The sequence below is a fragment of the Syngnathoides biaculeatus genome, chromosome 9 (assembly GCF_019802595.1).
Source record: "Syngnathoides biaculeatus isolate LvHL_M chromosome 9, ASM1980259v1, whole genome shotgun sequence".
Lineage (NCBI taxonomy): Eukaryota > Metazoa > Chordata > Actinopteri > Syngnathiformes > Syngnathidae > Syngnathoides > Syngnathoides biaculeatus.
The window spans coordinates 1,733,029-1,756,608 of record NC_084648.1 but is presented as its reverse complement, the minus strand read 5'-3'; the positions used below and the strand labels follow the sequence as shown (position 1 = coordinate 1,756,608).

The 23,580-nt window shown below is 41.5% G+C and overlaps 2 protein-coding genes across 6 annotated transcripts; one reads left to right on the top strand and one right to left on the bottom strand.

Annotated features, from left to right (window-relative positions):
• Positions 1–9: 9 nt before the first annotated feature.
• On the bottom strand, positions 10–10,069 carry crtac1a (cartilage acidic protein 1a). 4 transcript variants are annotated; one of them, XM_061830530.1, is made up of 14 exons: positions 9,945–10,069; positions 6,477–6,682; positions 6,186–6,382; positions 5,451–5,587; positions 5,210–5,366; positions 4,999–5,133; positions 4,413–4,549; positions 4,200–4,336; positions 2,851–2,933; positions 2,585–2,685; positions 2,341–2,509; positions 1,658–1,803; positions 1,551–1,590; positions 10–1,096 (listed from the first exon to the last, which is right to left on the bottom strand). In XM_061830530.1, exons 2-14 carry the CDS (start codon positions 6,671–6,673, stop codon positions 981–983), a joined length of 1,752 nt encoding a protein of 583 aa, XP_061686514.1. In that variant the 5' UTR covers positions 6,674–6,682; positions 9,945–10,069; the 3' UTR covers positions 10–980. The 4 variants fall into 4 exon arrangements, with proteins under 4 accessions (XP_061686514.1, XP_061686513.1, XP_061686512.1 ...); XM_061830529.1 differs by lacking the exon at positions 9,945–10,069 and adding an exon at positions 9,777–9,883; XM_061830528.1 differs by lacking the exon at positions 9,945–10,069 and adding an exon at positions 9,476–9,766 and having other exon boundaries at positions 11–1,096.
• A 166-nt stretch (positions 10,070–10,235) lies between these two features.
• Positions 10,236–19,709, top strand: r3hcc1l (R3H domain and coiled-coil containing 1-like). Of its 2 annotated transcripts, none has more exons than XM_061830534.1 (7): positions 10,236–10,386; positions 10,560–11,035; positions 12,107–12,291; positions 12,695–12,765; positions 14,594–14,689; positions 14,765–14,905; positions 17,811–19,709. In XM_061830534.1, the coding sequence occupies exons 2-7, from the start codon at positions 10,580–10,582 to the stop codon at positions 17,861–17,863; spliced, it is 1,002 nt and encodes a 333-aa protein (XP_061686518.1). In that variant the 5' UTR covers positions 10,236–10,386; positions 10,560–10,579; the 3' UTR covers positions 17,864–19,709. The 2 variants fall into 2 exon arrangements, with proteins under 2 accessions (XP_061686518.1, XP_061686516.1); XM_061830532.1 differs by having other exon boundaries at positions 10,282–10,459.
• The last annotated feature ends 3,871 nt before the right edge of the window (positions 19,710–23,580 follow it).

The window sequence follows — 23,580 nt, the reverse complement described above, 5'->3', positions numbered from 1 at the left end:
GACAGGCCACAATCTCAGCCACTTGTCATTGATGCCCCTGAAGCTCCTCTTTTCTGCAGTTTAATGACCGAAAATTTCCTTTCATTTTTAAGTGTTTGACACTTCAAGAATGTCAAAACCTGTTACTTAACAGTTTTACTTGTTCACTTAGCACTCAATTGTAAGTTTGATAAATTGACTGAATTGTAATCAAACATTTCAATAGTTGACTGGAATTTTGAGTAGAGAACTCACCCAATATTTTCCCCTGAAGTTGGTGGAGAAAATGGAAAATGAATAAGAAATGATCCATCCATCCATCTTCTTCACCGCTTATCCTCACAAGGGTTGCGGGACTGCTGGAGCCGATCCCAGCATTCAACGGGCAGGAGGCGGGGTACACCCTGCACTGGTTGCCAGCCAATCGGAGGGAAAATAGAGACAGACAACAGTTGCACTCACAATCACACCTAGGGGCAATTTGGAGTGTCCAATTTATGTTGCATGTTTTTGGGGATGAGGGAGGAAACCGGAGCACCCGAGGAAAACCCACGCAGGCACGGGGAGAACATGCAAACTCCACACAGGTTGGGCCGAGATCGAACCCTGGACCTCAGAACTGTGAAGCAAACACTTTACAACTCCACCACCATGCCACAAATAAGAAATTACATTTTTAAAATTATGTAGGACAAATAAAAAACACATTTGACACTACTTTCCCTGATACTGATGTTTTTGTGTGCGATCGGTACTCCTTTTACCCCAAGACGTACTGTTGATATAATTAACATTTGAGCCAAATGAACACAGTCTTGCCTTTCCGTAGCTTGTTCACGATGGTAGAACTTTGACACACCGAGTTGACTTTGATGCATATATACCTGGTCATGCTTCAAGAGAACATGCTAATAAAACTATACGACTGCATCATGAGACAACCTCTCAGCTGATCAACCCAAACATGCAGAGCTGAAAAAATATCTTACTGTATTATTGCATTAAAAACTGCAGACCTCACAGATCTGCAAGTAGAACAGTAAGAAAACCACCTGAAAACTGGAGACCGTCAACCCGGAGCTAGATGTGGAGTGGATGCTGGAAAATGAGGCTGGTGCTACAATGAGATGGAGAGTACAGCAAGAAAACACGGGAGGAGGTAAATATCAGGTAAGGCCAACACGAGCCGTCTGTCTCAGTTATCACGAAAGCTAATAAGGATGTTCAATCTGGAAATGACAATCATTCGGTAGGTTGATTGTAAACATTTTATTTTAGGAGTTTGAAATGACATAATGTACGTAAGGCATCAATAAGCATTTTTAGTGATATGTGAGGGTTTAAAGTGCAATAGAAAAACAAACAAAAAAACCTAATTATGATTACTATTATACTCAGACTAAGGAAATAATACAAGGCTCAGCAAAGCAATGTTTGAAAAATAATAGCTTTTTTTCTGAAGTTGCATTAGATGAAATTGTCCTCAGATGCCTGTTGAAACATTAACATAAAATAAAATTAAAGACAAACCTGTCTTAATAGCTTCATTGAACTTTGAAATATAGGCTTACCTGTGCAGCGGCCGTTCCTCACAGTAAAGCCTCGACCACACTGGAAAACACAACAGAAGTATTTACATTTTGAAGCGAGACACAGAATTGGAAAGAGGGATGCATACCTCCGCGTTACTGTCAAGCATGGACATTTCGCTGTCCCTGGGAAACGGTACTTCCACCACGGATTTCATCTCGCTGGGCTGAAGGATACGCGTGATGAAGCTACCATCAGGCCATGACACCTCCAGTACAGAAACATCATCCTTTCCTAAAAATCATCAGCGCAATGTCACACATGAGAATAGGAGCCAATTCATGCACAATTGACAGGTTTAACGGCATTTCCAAAACATTAACAGCTTTTTGGCGGACTGCAAAGCAGGTCAATGACAGCTTGGTTGTTTGTTGGCACTATTGCAAAAAGGCTGTTAACTGATTCAAGCATTTGGGAGTATTTTGACACAGTGAGGCAAGTACTCAACCTCCCAAGTAATTTTGGTCACATTTCAGCTATATTTGACATTAAATCTACCCTTAAAGAGTACCAAAGGAAATGGAAATAAAAAATAAGAAAATGAATGGATGGATAGTTTTTAATTCAGAATCTATTACAAACCGTGCAACTATAAACAGACTTATTCTAAAAAGGAGGAATGGTGACAATAAAAGCTTCAAACGGTCGTTACTTAAAGTTGAAAGAAGTTGCAATTTTGCTATTTAGCAAGAAACATGAAATCAATGCACATGATTTGCTTCCGTGGGTCTTGAGTTTGACACCTCTATTAAAATGTCACAGCATAGTTACCTAATCCAAAGTGGGCCACGGGTTCCATCTCGCACAGGTACCCAGATCCTCCGTCAATGATGCGCATGTGAGCTCCACTCGTCTTGGTGAAGACTGTTACCTTAGCGCCTCGTGCGTACGAGCCAAACTGGGTGCGAGGAATGACTCGAAGCCACTTATTTGTCGAGCCCTGACAAACGCAGTGGAGAGGGTTAGTATAATGACGGAGCCGGTGAGCCAATCACAAGCCAAAGACGCCGTGCACCTGTCCGACTTTGAAGACGGAGATTGGTTGCGCTGTGCTCTCTCCGTGTGCCAGGAGAAGGTCCAACTGTCCGTCTCCATCCATATCTGTCACAGTGCCGCCTGTTGAAAAAAGGTAAAGAGCATTCAGAGTGCTGACCTAGACAACAACCTCGCTGCATTTGTGTTAAGCAGCGACACTGCAAATCTCAGCTAGTCAGACAGGAGGATACTAGCACCAATATGGCAAAAAATACTGCACGTGGCCTGGCAAGATTGTGTTCCGACCTGTTCCCCTGCCTTGAGGCTCTGCAGCGTCTCCCACATTCAGCTCTTCGATGAAAGGGTCAGCATTAGGTCTCCTCGAAACTCTGCAAACACACACAGTGGAGTGGGGGGGAGGATAATAGTGATATGGCATTGAATGGTATTGTTACTTCCGACTGAAAAGAACTGATTCACCTGCATAAAATATTGAAAATATTGCTGATAACCAGACATTTTTTATTCACTGTCAGTTGATAACCATGTGTGTTACCTTTTGCTTCCCACAAAAACGTCATAAATGTTTTTGTTTTCTCATGTCATAACACTTGTTGCATGGCAGTTTTAAATTACATTTCAGTGTGTACTCTCACTTCATGACTTAAATCTCCTGAATTAATTGTTAGTCGATACTCTTCATTTTGTCTATCTATGTATCTTTAGTTTTAGATTGTCCAAGCCGCCTATCCTCACAAGGGTTGCGGGAAAGCTGGAGCCTATCCCAGCTAGCTTCAGGCGAAAGGCGGACAACACCCTGAACTGGGCGCCAGTCAGTCGCAGGGCAGATATTGACACCATCACTGAGCGGGAACCGATTCCAAGCTCCCCGCACCAAACGCAGGCGTGTGTACCACTACGCCATCAGTGACTAGTTTTAGATTTTTCAGGTAATTATGGTGTAAAACAAAGTCAAGTGCATTTTTTGGGTCAGATTAAGTGAAACGTGTTGCTGGCATGCTGGCTCCACACAGGGCCCATACGTCAACCTTTCCCCACCCTCCACCTTTGACCTAACAAGCAGTTTTTTGGAATATGTGAGGGAGTCACGAATACTGAGAAAAACAATGTTTTTTTTAACTTCTAAAGTGTTCTTCTCAAGTTTCCCTTCCTCAGTTGCAAACTGCATATATAAAATTATCACCGTATCAATTCAGGCAGCATCAATTCACCCATCCATTTTCTGTACCCCTTGTCCTCACGAGGGTTGCGGACATGCTGGAGCCTATCCCAGCTATCTTTGGGCGAGAAGCTGGGCCCACCTGAACTGGTCACTAGCCAAATAATAAACAAAGAACCATTCACAGTCACACCTACGAGCAAATTAGAGCCTTCAATCAACCTACAGTGCATATTTTTGGGAACTGGGAGGAAACACGTGCACCCAGGGAAAACCCACGCAGTCATGGGGGGAACATGTAAACTCCAAACAGCAAAGGATGGGATTTGAACCCCAGTCCTCAGAACTGTGAGGCCGATCTGAGAACCAGTTGCCCACCGTGCCGCCTTTCAGGTACCATCATAACTGAAATCAACTACTTTGGACAGTTCATTGCAAAATGTAGGATAGTTCTTTTTTTTAATCTTTTACTCACCGGAAGAGCCTGTTGGGAGAGTTGCCTCTGTAGGCAATATTGTTGAAAAACACCTCAAGTTGCTTGTCATTGTCAAAATCAGCTGCAATAACTGTGCGAATCGGGGAAGGGGATGCAAAACCTGCAGTCGCAATATTCTGCAAAGAGGACATTGCCAGGCTTAGCACTTTTTGGACTTCTGACCTACCCCACTGTGTTATGCTCCTTACTCACCCTGAAATTCGAGTTGCTACCCTGTAGGTAAAGCCTGTGGGGGCCGTTCCAGTTGCCGTAGACAATGTCTGTCTTTAAATCGCCGTTGAAATCAGCTAGTGCTACTCCTCGACCATGTTGGGATTGGTCCTCTACGCCTTTATGGGTAAACAAAGAGTTCAGCTATAATTTATTCATCAGATTTCTTTAATTGTTCTTAATCCTCAGGGGTCCATCCGTCTGTGCATGCATCTATCCATCAGTCAATTTTCAATACTGATTGTCCTTATTTCGATTGTGGGTGACCTTGTGCCTATTTCAGATGACTGGGCGAAAGGTGGGGTAAAACCTGGACTGGTTGCCAACCGCCTGCAGGGCAGATTTAGACAAAACTATTCACACTCACACAGGTAACAATTTAGAGTCTTCAATGAACTAACATGTATGTTTTTAGAATGTGAGAAGACGTTTTACTTTGAGAAAACTGAAGTCTGCATGGTTGAACGTGCAAACTCTTCACAGGTTAACTCTGCTGCTTATGGATCTGTCACTATGAAGACGAAATTAAGTTCCTCTCAAAGACAACCTTGCTTTCTGTTGTTCTCACCTGCCCGCCCGGCAATGTCAACAAAAGTTCCATCTCCATTGTTCATGAACAGGAAGTTGGGTCCTCTTTCATTGTCACAGAAAACATCAGACTTTGTATCACTGACGATGGGCCCAACCACAACCCCACGTCCACCTGCGTCAAAAGGAAACTGAAAATAAAAATTCTCTCGCACTCCGGAGTGAAAAACACCACACGTTCATTTTCAGACCTGTGAGCTTGTTTACGCCAGCTGTGGCAGCAACATCAGACAGCGCGATAATGCCATTTGGTACATCACTGGCAGCCACGTCCATCTCAAGCAGCGCGTGGGGCCCGATGTTGCCACTGGCGTAGTTTGCCACGTAGACTGCGTAGCGGCCTGTTCCCTAAAGAAACGTGAGAGGCAGCCGTGGTTTGAAAGGAAGTCCTGAAACGTCAGGAAGAAAGGTGGGATGTGGAGGGTCACTAACCTTTCTGTCAACGCATGCCACAGATCGTCCCGCCATGCGGTTGGCGACGCCACGCCGCACGTTGACCTCATCGCTGAGCAGATCCTCAAAACGACCGTTACGGAACTTGAAGAGCTTGTCGAAGTAAGTGGCCCGTCCTGCAATATCATTTAACATAATTTTTTTTTTTTTGCATACTGTAATCATAATAGCACATCAGACACGTTATATTAGGTTAATTGAAGCCTCAAAATCCAAGGGGAAAAATTGTGTGAATGGGCCACTTCAATTTATTTTATTAAATATTTTTAACACATAAAAATAAATGAATTTTAAACACTATAATATAAAACTTGAAAGATTTTATTAAAATACATTTTAATTACACTACACCCAAATTTTAGTTACGTATTTTTTTGTACCTAATCTACACATGAAATTGAATGATTTTATAAAAATACATTTTAATACACTACACCCAAATTTTAGCTGTATTTTTTTTTTGTACCTGATGTAGAAATGAACTAATCCATCATTTTTATAATGTGGCCCTCCAGCACAAAAATTTGACAACCCCTATTCTAAATTGTCCATACGTGTGAATAATTCTGGATGTGTCGTGGTATTGGGTGGCAAACAGTCCGGTGTGTACCCCGTCTTTTACCCAAAAGTCCGATGTCTTAGGCCACACCTCACCCACCACAATAACGAAGACAACCCCGATACAAAATGGATGAACAGATGTCTAATAATTACCAGAGTAGGCATTATTTGTGTTGAGGAAGTAAATTTCCTCCCGTCCATCTCCATCCACATCACAGGCTGTGACACCGATTGCGTTACCAGGTACATCCCTCAGCGCGTAGTAAGGTGAGGTACTGTCATCCACAGCGATGTTTACCAGTTTATTCTGAGTGCGGTCATATTTCAACACCAGGTTAGGGCCGTTGTATCTGAAGGTAGAATAAGAAATGTGAAGAATCCAGACACAGACACATTTTCATTATTCAGCATTCTGCCTTTCGGTTTCGAGCCCCCTTCGCTTACCCGGCCACGACCACTTCAAGATCGCCATCACCATCCACATCTGTTACTGCCATTCCATAGTTCAGTTGTGTTGGATTGTGGAGGCTGTCAGGAAGAAGGACGGTCTGTGTAACTTCCTGGAACAGTGGTTGATTCGGCTGAGAGTCGGATTGTTTCCACAGTCCGATCAGGAGGACCAACAGTCCTGTAACCTTCATTTCCGAATCCTAGTGAGACAAAGAAAACAAATATTGTTTATGAATTATATTGCACGTGATCATTAGATAAGATTAAATAAGAGGGAAGAGATTTGAGCGGGGATCTTGTTTGACATGTGACCCACTTCTTAGCTGCACAAATATGATCAGGGATGCATAACCATGGTGAATCCACATCCACATAAGTACAACATTGCTAAACGATGTATGTGTGCAAGGCTCATTCCTAATTTTTCATCTATAATGTTAACCCATGTATAATACGAACCTCGAAAGTTGACCTCAAAATTTTGGAAAATGCTGCTATCTATATGTACTCTATTATGTATTATACTTTAGTGCGGGCAACCTGGGACTGAGTCTCCCTCACTGATGATGTTGGTACGTGCCATGCGACTGACTGGCGCAGTATTCTGCCTTTTGCTGAAGTTAGCTGGGATAGGCTCCAGCACTCCCACAACCCTCGTGAGGATAAGCGGCTTGGAAAATGGATGCATGGATTATCCTAAAGTTAACCACTTGCTTTGAACACATACTGCTTTCTTTTTACTGGCTCTTACCTTGAAATTTACAGCCCTACCTTCATTTAGTAAATGAGAAAACACAATTCTGTTCATATATTTGAGCACCCAGGCAGAATTTGTAAGAGGTGTACAATTCAAAAAAAAAACATGAATGACCAGGCAAAACATGCTTGATTTTCCTGTAATTGGATTCAAATTAAGCGTTTCAGAAAAGCATTATCATTAAACAAAAGATAACCATAGAGAACTTAATCATGACCATTATTCAGTCATCAGTTACGTTTAAAAAAAAACAATAGTTCTGAAAATTGTGTCTGGTTATGTATACTTATGAGAATAACCGTGCATATATGCAGTTATATGTACCCCTATCATATTCGAATGAAAGTGTAGGCTACACTTTTTCATAACCTCTAGGTGACGGTGGCATATTCGAATAAAAGCTTACAGCTTTAAACAACCTCAATATGGTGACATACGTTTAACAAATGTGAAAAATGTAAATGATTTGTTTAAAATTCCCCCCATACCTATGTATTGTGCGCATTATTGATGTTTGACCATTACACTCGTACCCCGATAGGGGTTGCGTCAGGAAGGGCATCAGGCGTAAAAACTGTGGCAAACGAATATGATGATCGTTCATCTGAGATGTCACGCTGTGGCGACCCCTACCGGGACAAGCCGAAAGAAACTTTCCAAGCTATCTTGCATCACACTTTGCAGGTCAAAGTTTGTATTTTGCATGTCAAAACATACATTGAAAAGCAAAACTGCAACTTGGGTTTACCGCAGGTGGGTAAGGACATGAAGACTAAACCAAGCAGTGACATGACACAACGTGCTCATGTCACCGATGTGTGAATGCGGAAGTGAAGCATTCAGTTAAGAAGCGGGAAGAGAGAATTGAGAAGATAGAGCAGTTGATAGTGTGGTCGTATTTCATAGTGGAATGCAAAACAAGCACCTGTTTGTTGTAACACGGACCTTTCTCTCTTAAAGTTCACGGAGTGCGTACATAACAAAACATAAAGTTTGCCCTTATTATCATGAGTATTGTCAAATTTGTGGCTTTTTTTTTTTTTTTTACTATGATAAGGACAGTATAACATAGCCATAACGGTACATACAGTCCTCTTTTTCCTCAGTGCAGTCATTGTGTGTGTTACAACCCATCTGATGATCTGTAAGTGTCAAAACCTTGAGTCAAACAGGTGAAAAATGTGGCCAGAGAGAAATAACAGTAAAATGAATCATCATCATGTACCCAAACAGAAAATGGGTTTTAGTGACGAAAGATGAAGGCAATACAGTGGGTATGGAAAGGATTCCGACCCGCTTCAAATTTTCACTCTTTGGAGCCATTTGCTAACATCATTTCAGTTCTCTTCCCCCCCTTATTAAAGTATACACATAGTGACATAGTTCTCAATCCCAGGCCCCACCTATGTGGAGTTTGCATGTTCTCCCCGTGCCTGCGTGGTTTCCTTCAGGCACTCCGGTTTCCTCCCACATTCCAAAAACATGCAACATTAATTGGAGACTCTAAATTGCCCCTTGGTGGATCCAGCACTCCCGCAACCCTTGTGAGGATACAAGTGGCTAAGAAAATGGATCGATGGATATTCAAAATGGCTCTATAACCAAACAAAAATAGAATTTATTCAAATAATCAACATTTTGATAGAATTTTCAGTAGGATACTCAAATGCAAAAATATTAATTAGCTATGGAGATAGTCAACTCCCGCATAATATTGTCATATTTTTATTGTTTAATAAAATCCTTGCTTCATACAGTATGAAATACTGTTTCTGCCTGGTGAATCTATGTGGTGTTGCAGGAATGTACACGAACAAAGTTCATGCAATAAAATTTAATTTTATTCAATACATTGAATGCATTATTGTTTTACAGGGAGAATGTTGAGCATTTTCTGATGAGACAGATTCCTATTTTATACTTTTTATACTTGACATTCATTCTGTGATTAAAAAAAAAATAAATCAAGTAACTCCCCATAGAGTTACGCGGTTTTTTTTGCTCGTTTTTTTTTTCTGAGTACTTATTTTTCTGTGGAGGAATACTTTTTGCCCTTTGTCATATTTCTCTAACGTGACATCATTACAATTTTGGGCTAGTACCCACTTATATTTTAATGAGACCAAATTACATGCCCATGCATAATGAATCTTAATTTTTGCCCAAGGGACTGTCATGCAGCGAAACAACAGCAGGAATGAAAAAAAACCCGACATATGTAGTTCTATTGCCTTACCTGGCAGTTCTATCGGTGAGTGAAGATGAAGACAAGAATTCAAAACTGCTGCAACATCAGCGATGCCGCGAGAGATTCGGGAGTATATTACAAAAGGTTTACGAAACAGTGGAACATGTGGAAGATGTTAGCCAATCAGCTTTCAGGATATTATCCAATGGCTGACGAGTGCAAGTCACATACATAAGCGCAACTCTCAGGAAATAAAGATTTGCTACTCTACGACATCACGCTCATGACAAAAGACGTTTTATTACAAATTGAGTTGAACAAAACAGAGATATGAGACAACATCACCTACCAAGCTTTTCCGTGTTTCGTAACGGGTTACATGAACTTTATTTCCCACAATGCTTTGCGTTTCTAAACTAACAGAGGATCATATTTAGCTGTGGGACAAAATCTGATGCTAATCAAACACTAGTACATTTTTCACTAGCACTTTTAATACTATACATATACATTATACCTTGATTGAAAAGAGAAGTGTAGAACTGACGATTCAAGTGGTGATATTTTCCCCACTCGATCTCAATGAATGAAATCACCTTGCTAATTTTAGATAGTTGTACCTATGGCGTCATTAGGTATCCCACTTAGTTTCTAGGCAGGACACGCCCATGTCCAATGCTACTGGCTCAAGGACACGTCGCGCTGACCATGATTGGCTGTTGTATTCCCGTAGAACGAGACTTGAAAGAACTTTGACATAAGTGTGGCGGGGTTAATGATTCATACGAATCCCAACATGAACCCACCTTAAAGCACCTTCACCCCCAACCTAACCACAACACACTTCTTCGCTTTAATTTCCTACAAATGTGATACATGTTTGGATGGCCATCAGCCTGCCTTTCCGCGAATCAAGAGCCAATCATGTTACAGTGGGGCGTGTTCTGCTCAGAAATTACGTGGGAATCATCCCGTCGTTTACAGCGATTCTGCTAGCTAGCCTAAATTGCACATAGCAAGATGTGTCAGGATGTAATAATATTCAGAGGTTTTCACTTGACAAATTAATCTGTGTTATATTTTAATTATGGTGTTTTAACCCCAACTCTACCCGGTGTCGCTTTCCCCCCAGGATACAGTGATTGAACTACAATGGAAACGGAACAACCAAAGAACGACAGCGATACACCAACGACGTCTCAGGCCAAGAAGCCAAACCAAGCTCTTTACGTGCCAAAGAAACGACTCAACACATCGAAAGACAATCCCCACATTGAGGGAGCGGTAAAACCAAGACCAAGACCTCGCTACACGGACAAGGCTCGAAAAAATGCCAAAAACAAGAAGGACAAAACAGTCGCAGCAGGAGCTGAGCTGGTGACTGGAGGAGTCGATGGAGCCGAGATGCAGAATGGAAATGATCCCGCTGATTCTGTTGGCGAGGTCGAGCGGCTCCAGGGTCCAGAGTTGAAGACTAACGGACAGCTAGACGCGGCAGATGTTAGAGATGCAGATAAATCCCGTCATGTTGAAAAAGCACAAGAGGACAGTTGGGACACTTTATTTAATGATGATGGAGATTGTCTCATTCAGCGGCAGCTTGAAGAGGTAGGCTTTGAAACAAAACAAATGCCGTCTGAACACATTGTGGTTGGGGTCAAATGTTGCTTTAGGACAGTCAACTGCGGTACTATGAAATTATTTTACAGTGATCAGGAAGAACAATATCTTACAGCTACCATATACAAACTTCCCCAAAATACTTTTACTCCTCTCACAAACAGTCAACTCTGTTAAACTTATTTCAATGCACTTTTGAAAGCAGGTGTCACCAACATTTTTGTGTCAAGGGTTACCAATTTGATACACCATTCAAACAACAAACTGACACAAATCAGTATTGATATGATGTTGTTTAATTATGATCATTTATGTGAAGTCCCTGTTCACGTCAATGATTTATCAAAATAATTATCAACAGGGATTTAATCATTTTAGCTTGAGTGTAATTTCATTGTTAAGATATTCTTGGAAATATTCAGTACTTGAAGGGAACCCTTTGACCCTTGTTTGCAGGTATTCCTGAGTATTTTCACTTCTCACACAATTCTCCAAATAAAAGACAGCCTGCTTGGTTTAAACTGTCACTCACAGTCGATTTTTACTGTAAAACTGACACACAAAACAAATGAGAAATTAAATATTGGATGTATATGAACTGCATAAACAGACACGTTTTTCTAACCATGGATGCATAGATCTTTCGGCAATCATAACACTACTTTTTTTTTTTTATACTGCAACACTGAGTATACAATACATATGTTTTCTCTGCTCTGTGAGAATAATACCGATTACTGGAACTTCAGTGATTTGAGCACATTCTATGCTTATTCTTATTGCTTCTTAGTATGTGCAGCATCTCTTCCAGTAGATCTGAATGGCATAACATACAAGACTGAAGGTGCTCAACTCTAAATTGAGAAATGGCTGTAAAACCACATAAGCGATAGTTTAAAAAGCCAGAAACCTCTACTGTTATTCCTACTGCTACACTATTTCATTGTTTTACAAGCACCTAGACATGCGCAAGGCCATACAAGGGAAATTGATGTCACCATCACATTTACACACTTTCCTCTATTCATCTGTTGTCATTTCCTTTTCCACTTTCGACAGCTGTCTTTGAGTGAAGGTCAAAAGAAGAAGTCAATCCAAGATGCCAGATTTGATTATTACAACATGGAGCAATTTGATGACGACGTGGACCAGAGTGAAGAAGACCTTTCTCATGTCATCGAGATCTACGACATTCCTCCTGAGTTTAAAACAGAGGATCTCTTCAAGTTGTTTCAGGGGTACCAGTAAGTAAATTTCACATCATTTTCACTCACTGTCCACAAAGCATCAGCCTTGTAGGATAAAAGTCAGTGAGGTAATAATTAAAGGTAATAATTATTGTTGTAATTTGAAATGAATCAAAGTGAGCGCTTTTACTCCTCTCACACTCAGTAAGACAAGCACAAAACATTAAATACACTTCTCACTGCTGCAACGTCTCCTCTTTAAGATATTTCGACAATAAGAAACGTGCACCAAACTCATGTGACTGTGTGTATAAATGCTGAACATTATATTAGTAATTGGTGTCCAGTGAAGCACAATTATTTTCTGTCTTACTAAACCCTGATGAGCAGTGCTATGGATTCAAATATGTTTTTCTTTGTTTGCATTTTACTTTAAACACTTTTATTCATTCACTTTCAGACAGAGAGGCTTTGATATCAAGTGGATTGACGATACACATGCGCTAGGTCTTTTTGCAAGCCCGAATGCAGGTAATTAAAGCGTGAGTGGTCCAACTGCTAAAAAAACACTTACAGAAGACATATGACATATACACCTTTGTTCAAATGCCAGTATATTTTGGGATAAAGCAAAAATCTCATTAAAACTTATGTTCATGGCAGTCAGCATACACCTGCCACCACTGAAAATGTCTCTGATTAACCCCTGAGTAACGGTCACGTTCTAATTGGGCAAGTTCACACCTGACCTGTGCGGAGTTTGGATCTTCTCCCTGTGCCTGTGTGGGTTTTCTCTGGGTACCCTGGTTTCCTCCAACATCCCCAAAAGATGCATGGTAGGTTGAATGATGACTCTAAATCACCCTGAGGTGTGGTTGTGAGTGGGACTGTTTGTCTCTATGTGTCCTGTGATTGGTTTGCGACCATTTCAGGGCAGACCCTTCCTCTCACCCGAAGATTACTTGGATAGGCTCCAGCATGCCCGTGACCCTAGTGAGGATAAGGGGGACAGAAAATGGATGGATGTTCTCATAGAATAACTGCAATAGACTTTTCCTGAGCAGAATAGCTTTCTGGGAGAAAGCTGAAGCTTTTGTGCTAACACTTGACAAGGTGTTATTTGGAACTGTATCCATTCTCTCCACCTTTCCTAATGCTTCCATTGCAGCTCAAGAAAAACAGTCCCAAAGCATAATGCTTCCCTGTAGGAATGGTGTTGCTCAGATGATGAGTGATGTTATGTCTGTACCACACATGCCCATTGACCTTGATTTCACCAGACCTTAACATGTTCCGCATCCGTTTGTGAGATTTCATTTTTTTCTTCTTCTTAATTTGTGAGATAAGGAAGGCATCCTTCTCACTACCACCCCTTAGAGCCCTAATATATGAAGGAGATGGGATATTGTTGTCGCTTGTGCTCTTGAGACAGTACTTGCCTGAGATTCCTGCATCTTCCTTGATGTTACTGTTAATCTCTTGTCAGTCACCATGACCATTTTTCTTCTCATCTTTTTGTCAATTTTGAATGGAAGTCCAAGTCTTGGTCATGGCACATTTCCCTTACTTGATGACAGTTGTCACTGCGTTCCGTGGAATATTTAATGCCTTTGAAATTCTTTTGTCACCTTCTTCTGGCTGATACATTGAACAAAAAGGTCAATTTAACACTGTGGGAGCTCTGCTGATCCTTGCTTGTGCTCCAATTTGTGATTATGAAGATGAAAGGAAAAGCATACTAGAACATCTAAACTTTATTTGGGGATAATCAGAGGCACTTTAAATGGTGGCAGGTGTCTGCTGATGCTCATTTAACATGAGTATGAATGTGAATAGCTAATAATGAACACAGTCACAGCTCCTGTTATAAGGGCATTGTAGCGATAGAGTAACTGCACAAAACTGCAATTCTTATTGACAAATGTTAAGGCAGTAGTTAATTGTATTTTCCCACGAACATGCATTCCCTCCACCATTTTGATGATTGATTTAATGATTTATTAGAGTAAAATAGTTGAACAACAGTAAACATGAGACAAGTGAAATCAAGTTCTAAAAATGAAATAGAGATTGACCATTCAAGTTCTTCAAGTTATTCCTTGAGTTATGTTGTATTCGCTTCAAATATTTGAAAAGGCCATCTCATATACTGTGTGCTCAGGTATCATAACATGAACTGTCTGGGGAATCTCCATGAAAATTATCAGCCACTAGAGTAGGTGATCAATTCCTCTTCCTGTCAGGTCAGCATGACAACAAGAGCTTCAATTCACCTTGTTACAGGGCAGTGACTAGATTTTCAAGATCATTTAAAGGTCAATTTTCTTCACAAGTTTTGCTTTTACCTGTCTTTTTGTAGCCCGTGAGGCATTAAGATCTAAGAATCCATTGTTGAAGATGCGACCCCTCTCCAAATCAACGTCAGAGACGAAGGCCACAGCTCGTAGCTGCTCTGGTAGATATACGATACTCTTGATTTATATTGGTTTTCTTCTGTCGTGGAAATGGGTGTCCTTTTTCCCATCTTAAGAATCCGCCCTGCCTGCGAAGGAGAGACCTCAAACCAGCGCAGCCCTGGCTCGCAGGCTTGTGATTGGCGCCCTCGGTGTGAAGAGCAATTTGACAAAGGAGCAACGGGAGGCAGAGAAGAGGAAGTTGCAGCAGGCCAGAGGTAGATCAAAAACTGAATACAGTACAGCACACTCCTTCATGTCCATTGGCTATGTCAGAATCCAAATCTTTATTTGTCAAGTATCTTAAAAACAGGGAATTTGTCTCCGGTAATTGGGACCGTTCTAGTGTGTCGATAGATACTTTTCATTGACGTCACGCCGACCACGTGTTTTTGTGTACAACGCCATTTTTGGACGGCAAGATCGTGTCCACATATCATGGCTAGGAAGCGAAAAGTGTATACTGTAATGTTTTAGCTACGGTTATCGTTTGATCTTTTATATTGAAAGTCCTTTGACAAACGGACAGTGTAACCAGAGGCGATTGAGGCACTTGGGCTGGAGTGAGGAATAAAGAAAGAAGCCACATGTGAAACTCAAGAGCAAGTATCGTCTCATTAGATTGAGCTGTAGTACTTCTCGTATATAGCATGTGTGGTGTGATTGTGACTGTGTTGACGTGAGCAGGCCGCGACGAGACAGGACAAAAAGGAAGTGAGCTAGAGAGGTTGGCGAGGGTAAAAGCGAAATAAATATCACCCACGTTAAAAAGTACAGTTGGAGTCACGTCTACCTTATTCAATAACACGACAGCAAGATCATAACATGGTGTCAGAGTGACGGTAGTATAACTACGGACTCACGAAAAAAAAAAAACTGAAGACAATGAGGAGGCGTTAGGTGTTCCAACTCATCCAATTTACTAGATGCGTAGCGGAGATTCAAGCAACACGCCGAGCTCATATTCACAGGACCGCTTAAAACAGAGCTTAAGAGGAAAAGTGCAGTTTCCTCCTGCTGTGGATCGGCGGTAAAGGATGGCATGTCGGCAATATGTGGACACTGACCGGAGACAAAGATGAGTTGCTAAAAACCTATTACAAAAAAATCTCTGATTACCTCACTCCGAAAGCAAACCCCATATTTAGTAGATATATGTTTTACGAGAAGGAGCGAGGTAACTGAGTCATTTGAGCACTTTGTGACAGAACTCAAGCTGTTGGTTAAAGACTGTAACAACACAAACAGCGATGAGATGGTCAGAGACTGCATATTTTTCGCTACCAACTCACCGAGTGTGCGCCAAAAGTGACTCAGCCAGGGGCAGGAGTGCACGCTCCAAAAAAAAAAAGCGATCGGCAAGACCGCTCCCACGAATTAGAAAAAGTGCAGCTAAAGGCTATGGCTAGCGGCAACCACGAGGGTGACATTATCTACCGCAAACCTGGAAAGCAAAGTTTCACTGTGGGTGCTAGTAGGCATATTGATAGCCCAAAGACCTCCGTAAAGATATGTAAAAAGTGTGGAGGATACCACAGTAAATCAGCTGAATGCCCAGCAAAAGGTAAATAATGCCTGAAGTGTCAGACCCCTTTTTCCGTCTGTTCTTACAACCATAAGCCACACAATGAAATATCATGATGAAAAGGCCGTAACACACTTTTAAGCAAGCCAATATTCACAAAAAGATCACTAAAAAAACACGAGTTGTATTGTAGTTTTGCCGTCCAGTGGGTGTCGTAAACAAGTTACGTCACGTGAAAAGTATCAATTAACAACCACTTTTACAAAAAAAAAAAATCATGTTGTGACATAAAAACATAAAAAGACACTATGGAGAGTCACTTTGCCTTGAGGAATTTAATGGAAAGGGAGAAAAAGATGTTGGAATATCTGGTAGCTTTAGTTTGCATTGATCCATTGCGCCTACCTGAAGAAAGAAGAGGTGGTGACCAGGATGTGGAGGGTTCAAGCGATCTTGCCTGTGTGCAAGTCCTCAAGGGTCAGTAGGCAGGGGGGGTACCGGCGATTTTTTTATTTTATTTTTATTTTATTTTTTTTCCCCCCTCATTTTAATTTTTTTCCACCAGTCAAAATTTGGCTGCCACTTCACTCTGGATTTTCAAGCAGGAAGAGTTGGCTAAAACTGTAAATAAAAACATAACACTGAGCACTTTTGTTTACACAGTGCTCCCCAATTAGAGAAACTAAGGTAAATACTGGAGAAACTGTTCCACACGGCGCATCAAACTCCAATAAACAGGACACCACAGTACGTTTTGACATCTATTCTTACTAATCTGTGGGAACAACATAAAATGTCAATGTGATACTGTACTGCACTGAAGGAGTGTTGTCTTGCTGGATTTGTTATATATATATATATATATATATATATTTATATATATAAAAGTGGTACTCCACTGAAGGCAGGTTAGTCTAAATTTGAATTTGTGGATGTATCAAACTTTTTTTTTTTATATCTAACATGGAAGTGGTCATATGTCTGCAATGTAAAAAGTCAATAAGAACATCCATGCTTTACTGCCGTTGGTATCCCACCAGAGGGCGTCAACTTCCATGACTACTGCCAAGGCTAAAAAAAAAAAAGCTTTGACCAACTTGCTGTTTGCTTCGTGCATCTGCATGCATTTACCGCACGTTGGAGCTCTTTTCCTGCTTAGCAAATGAAGTGCAAAGTGGCGTTGCAACTTGGGGAAAAATCAAGTTGCTCTCTCCTCCACTGTTGTGTGGCTCAAAGCAAGTCTATAATCAGTGCAACAGCCTTTGCCTTCTTAGAGGGGACATAAGTATATAGGCACAATAAACCACAAGTGGCTGTCCACCGAACTGCCAGCCAGGAAGGCAAAAAAGCTCCTTTGTTCTTAGTATGCATGTCCTGCTGTGTTTTTTAGGAGTCAACGTCAAAGTGCATCTTGTCCGGAACATTTTGTCCCCAGGCTTCTGCCACGTTTCATTGTGTCATTGAGTCATGTTTATGGTCTCGCTCAAATGTATGAGTGGCACAAGCGGCCGTGCAGATTTGTCTTCACAAATAATGCTCGTGTTGAAATATCTTTTGCTATTAGGTAAGCCTAATTGCCTTTGTGATTTATCCTCCAGAACAAAAGCGTCTGGCAGCCAAACAGAGGGAAGATGCTTGGGAGGGACGGTGATTGGAGAGAGAACGCTTCCTCTTTGATTCGTTAGACTTCTTTCAGGCCACGCCTGAAGATGTGGCGTCCTACCATTTATCCACGCTGAAGTTTGTAGACTGTTCATGTTTTTTTTTTTTTTCATGCAGGGTCAGATAGACCCTGGAGATTACCTCAACATTCACCTAAACTAAACTCTATTGGTAGTCTTATGTTTTTGAAGAAACTCATTAATTCGCTGAGCATTCTAAGAAAAACTGTCTCAACCATTCACTTAATAATACTGCCAGCCTTCCCAGTTAACATGGATATTTGACTTCTAAAGCCGTCAATGGCAGTGAATATGTAAATGCAGGTTTTCAGTCGTCAAGAGGAAATGTGTTGCCACCATTTTGCAATTGAGATGATGCACACAGGGACATAATATTTTGTCAAGCCAGACTAAAACATTTTTACATGTTAATATTGTACCTTTTCTGAGCATTTTATTGTATTTATAAAGTAAGTTGCAGTACACGTTACTTTTCAAATGTATGTCGGATTTCATGTGTGCATAAATATAAATGGTCTACAGCAGGGTAGAAGCTGAACTGTGTAGGCTTTCCTACCCTTTGGTTTAAATCCTATGTAGCGTATTTTTAGCTGAAAATGAGGGAGCGATGGTAGTAATGTCCTGTACATAATCTCTTACGTGAGCAACCTCCCATTGGCTCTTGGGCATCAATTGAGGTGAATGTTTTCGGCAACATGATGATATGAACTGAGGCCTCTGTATCCGATAGACTTGTATAAATAAATTGAGGGGATGAAAAGTGAGTTCTTTCGGTATTTCATGAAATTTGAATCAGTCATTTAGCAACTATTGAGCCAGGTTGAGTTTGGCGTGGTGTTTGTTCATTAAAAGTAAAGAATCTGGAATTTATGATGCTTCACTCGAGAGCTAAAGTTCAGGAAGTTCATATTTCAACCACAGTTAAATTTCATCTGTAAACTCCCTCAGATCCAGGATGAAGTTTCAAGCAGCTGACTTGTTTGAGGCTGGCTCTAGCTGTGGCATTGCTTTGCTTTTCAATTCACTCATCAAGTAGTAATTAAACCTGATTCTGCAAAATAGAAGGACCTGCAAATGTGTTCCTTGTTTTCAGCATCAATTTGACTTTCAAATGACTCTTTCAGCTTCACAAACATCTGTGAGGGAAAATACAACGGGTAAAACTAAATGAACACCAATTAATATAGTTAAATACTATTGCATACATTTTATGCAGTTCCACAGAGTATCACACTGTGCCTATGCCACATTACTCATTGTAGAACTTGTTCAACCCAAGTCTTGCACATTCACTTTTTGTCTTCTTAGCACCCTGATTTTCCCAAACTGAAGAAGAAAAATATTTTATGTAAGATAAGTACTGTCTGCTTGATGAGATGGCACAATGGCTAAATAAAGTGCTAAGACTTGATGTGACATTTTGCCATTTATTTTAATTAATCTAACTGGTATTGACTGAGAGGAGGAAAAATAAGACTTTTGAGTAATTTTTTTGCAAGTAAGAACAAAAACAGCAACTTTTTTCAACTTCAACATAAATTATGTAGAAGTTAGTTGTATACTGTGTAATGCTTATAAGAAATCAAAGCACCGATGGCAAAAAGTTGATGAAGACGAGCAGGACTGGGGATGTTGATAAAGGAATAATTGACATTCACAGGGTGCATCTTCTTTAATTGCCATTTTTTCCAAAAAAGACTTGCATGAAAATAAATTGTCCACGACCAACCTACATTAAATAATTTCAGTCCTTTGTGTCCCTGATGGATTTGTGACTTAATTTTCTGGAGCACGTGGTTGAACTGGTTTAGGCTCACATATGCACAAATCACATACAATTTGTAATGGTTTAACTTTAATGTTGATAATGACCAGTTTTGAAATGATGGTGTTTCCTCCTAAAATCACACCGAGGCATGTATTTTAACAATGAAAATGGTGGCTTCCTATAATATTAAAGTCTGTTATTATTCATAAATTATATGAAACTTTCTTGCCTGTATACTTTTCACCTACATTTTCTGATTTCAGGTGGTTAACTTTATTCTTAGAATATTGTGACGAGGCTCTGTGGAATTAAACCATATATCGACCAAATTTCATAAATTGGCAAAATACAGTATACAGTAGGTGGCCCTCCCTGTACCCTTGGGTCTCTCCTGCAGCTCAATCATCATGTGCCATCAACGCCCTAAGTCACAATCCAGTTCTTTGCATACGCCACCAAGCAACCAACTGGGGCTCCAAAACCAGCCCCAAGCATCACTCAGGAAATAAAGGATGGTCCAGAGGACTAGCATGGTTCTCATTGTGATGCAAACATACTTGATTCTTCTTCTTTTTCTTTCGGCTTGTCCCGTTAGAGGTCATCACAGCGTGTCATTTTTTTCCATCTAAGCCTACCTAGCATCCTCCTTTCTAACCCCAAGTGTCCTCATGTCTTCCCTCACAACATCCATCAACCTTTTCTTTGGTCTTCCTCTCGCTCTTTTGCCTGGCAGCTACATCCTCAGCACCCTTCTACCAATATACTCACTCTCTCGTCTCTGAACATGCCCAAACCATCTAAGTCTGCTCTCTCGAACCTTGCCTCCAAAACATCCAACTTTGGCTGTCCCTCTAATGAGCTCATTTCTAATCCTATCCAACCTGCTCACTCCGAGCGAGACCCTCAAAGTCTTCATTTCTTCTACCTCCAGTTCTGCTTCCTGTTGTTTCTTCAGAGCCACCGTCTCTAATCTGTACATCATGGCCGGCCTCACCACTGTTTTATAAATTTTGCCCTTCATCCTGGCGGATACTCTTCTGTCACATAGAACACCAGACACCTTCTGCCAAGTGTTCCACCCAGCTTGGACCCGTTTCTTCACTTCCTTACCACACTCACCTTCTTTTCCTTTCGGCTTGTCCCGTTTGGGGTCGCCACAGCGTGTCATCTTTTTCCATCTTAGCCTATCTTCTGCATCTTCCTGTCTAACCCCAACAGGCCTCATGTCTTCCCTCACCACATCCATAAAGCTTCTCTTTGGTCTTCCTCTCGCTCTTTTGCCTGGCAGCTCCATCCTCAGCACCCTTCCACCAATATACTCACTCTCTCGCCTCTGAACATGTCCAAACCATCGAAGTCTGCTCTCTCGAATCTTATCTCCAAAACATCCAACTTTGGATCTCCCTGTAATGAGCTCATTCTAATCCTATCCAACCTGCTCACTCGGAGCGAGAACCTCAACATCTTCATTTCTGCTCCCTCAAGTTCTGCTTCCTGTTGTTTCTTCAGAGGCACCGTCTCTAATCCGTACATCATGGCCGGCCTCACCACTGTTTTGTAAACTTTGCCCTTCATCCTAGCAGAGACTCTTCTGTCACATAACACACCAGACACCTTCCGCCAGCTGTTCCAACCTGCTTGGACCTGTTTCTTCACTTCCTTAACACACTCACCATTGCTCTGGATTGTTGACCCCAAGTATTTGAAGTCGTCCACCCTCGCTATCTCTTCTCCCTGTAGCCTCACTCTTCCCCCTCCACCTCTCTCATTCACGCACATATATTCTGTTTTACTTCTGCTCATCTTCATTCCTCTCCTTTCCAGTGCATGTCTCCATCCTTCTAATTGTTCCTATGCATGCTCCCTGCTTTCACTGCATATCACAATATCATCTGCGAACATCATGGTCCAAGGGGATTCCAGTCTAACCTCATCTGTCAGCCTACCCATTACCACTGCAAACAGGAAGGGGCTCAGAGCTGATCCCTGATGCAGTCCCACCTCCACCTTAAATTCTTCTGTCACACCTAAGGCACACCTCACCATTGTTCTGCTGGCCATCATACATGTCCTGTACTATTTTAACATACTTCTCTGCCACACCAGACTTACGCATGCAGTACCACTGTTCCTCTCTTGGTACTCTGTCATAGGCTTTCTCTAGATCCAAAAAGACACAATGTAGCTCCTTCTGACCTTCTCTGTACTTTTCCACCAGTATCCTCAAGGCAAATAATGCATCTGTGGTACTCTTTCTAGGCATGAAACCATACTGTTGCTCGCAGATACATACTTCTGTCCTGAGTCTAGCCTCCACTACTCTTTCCCATAACGTCATTGTGTGGCTCATCAACTTTATTCCTCTATAGTTCCCACAGCTCTGAACATCCCCTTTTTTCTTAAAAATGGGAACTAGAACACTTTTCCTCCATTCTTCAGGCATCTTTTCGCCCGCTAGTATTCTGTTGAATAAGTTGGTCAAAAACTCCACAGCCATCTCTCCAAATTGCTTCCATACCTCCACCGGTATGTCATCAGGACCAACTGCCTTTCCATTTTTCATACTTTGTAGTGTCTTTCTGACTTCCCCTTTACTAATCATTGCTACTTCCTGGTCCTTCACACTTGCCTCTTCAATTGTTCCTTCTCTCTCATTTTCTTCATTCGTCAACTTCTCAAAGTATTCTTTCCATCTATTTAGCACACTACCGGCACCAGTCAACACATTTCCATCTCTATCCTTAATCACCCTTACCTGCTGCACATCCTTCCCATCTCTATCCCTCTGTCTGGCCAACCTGTAGAGATCCTTTTCTCCTTCTTTCGTGTCCAACCTGGTGTACATGTCTTCATATGCCTCTTGTTTAGCCTTTGCCACCTCTACCTTTGCCCTACGTCGCATCTCGATGTACTCCTTTCGCCTCTCCTCAGTCCTCTCAGTGTCCCATTTCTTCGCTAATCTCCTTCCTTGTATGACTCCCTGTATTTTGGGGTTCCACCACCAAGTCTCCTTTTCCCCTTTCCTACCAGAAGACACACAAGTACTCTCCTGCCTGTCTCTCTGATTACCTTGGCCTTACCACACTCACCATTGCTCTGTATTGTTGACCCCAAGTATTTTAAGTCATCCACCCTCGCTATCTCTTCTCCGTGGAGCTTCGCTCCTCCTCCTCCGCCTCTCTCATTCACACACATATATTCTGTTTTACTTCAGATAATCTTCATTCCTCTCCTTTCCAGTGCATACCTGCATCTTTCTAAATGTTCCTCCGCCTGTTCCCTGCTTTCACTGCAGATCACAATATCTTCTGCGAACATCATAGTGCAAGGGGGACTCCAGTCTAACCTCGTCTGTCAGCCAATCCATTACTCCCGCAAACAGGAAGGGGCTTAGCGCGGAACCCTGATGCGGTCCCACCTCCACCTTAAATTCTTCTGACACACCTACGGGACATCTCATCACTGTTCTACTCTCTCATACATGTCTTGTACTATTCTTACATACAGTATTTCTCCGCCACACCAGACTTAAGCATGCAGTACCACAGTTCCTCTCTGTCATGGGGTTTCTCTAGGTCTACAAAAACACAACATAGCTCCTTGTGACCTTCTCTGTACTTTTCCACGAGCATCTTCAAGGCAAATAGTGCATCTATGGTACTTTTTCCAAGCATGAAACCATAGTATTGCTCGCAAATACATACTTCTGTCCTGAGTCTAGCCTCCACTACACTTTCCCATAACTTCATCGTGTGGCTCCTTATCTTTATTCCTCTGTAGTTTCCACAGTTCTGAATATCGCCTTTGTTCTTAAAAATGGGGACTAGCACACTTTTCCTCCATTCTTCTAGCATCTTCTCTCCCGCGAGTATTCTATTGGATAAGTTGGTCAAAAACTCCACAGCTACCTCACCAAAT

Bases quoted from the DNA above. Each gene is read 5' to 3' on its own strand.
- r3hcc1l (XM_061830534.1), top strand. From the start codon at position 10,580: ATGGAAACGGAACAACCAAAGAACGACAGCGATACACCAACGACGTCT. The intron at 12,766-14,593 runs GTAATTAAAGCG...GTCTTTTTGTAG, and splicing joins TTTTGCAAGCCCGAATGCAG to CCCGTGAGGCATTAAGATCT. The intron at 14,906-17,810 runs GTAGATCAAAAA...TTTATCCTCCAG, and splicing joins GAAGTTGCAGCAGGCCAGAG to AACAAAAGCGTCTGGCAGCC.
- crtac1a (XM_061830530.1), bottom strand. From the start codon at position 6,673: ATGAAGGTTACAGGACTGTTGGTCCTCCTGATCGGACTGTGGAAACAA. The intron at 5,588-6,185 runs GTAATTATTAGA...ATGATATTGCAG, and splicing joins CACAAATAATGCCTACTCTG to GACGGGCCACTTACTTCGAC. The intron at 2,934-4,199 runs GTGAGTAAAAGA...GTGTGTTTGCAG, and splicing joins TCTCCCAACAGGCTCTTCCG to AGTTTCGAGGAGACCTAATG.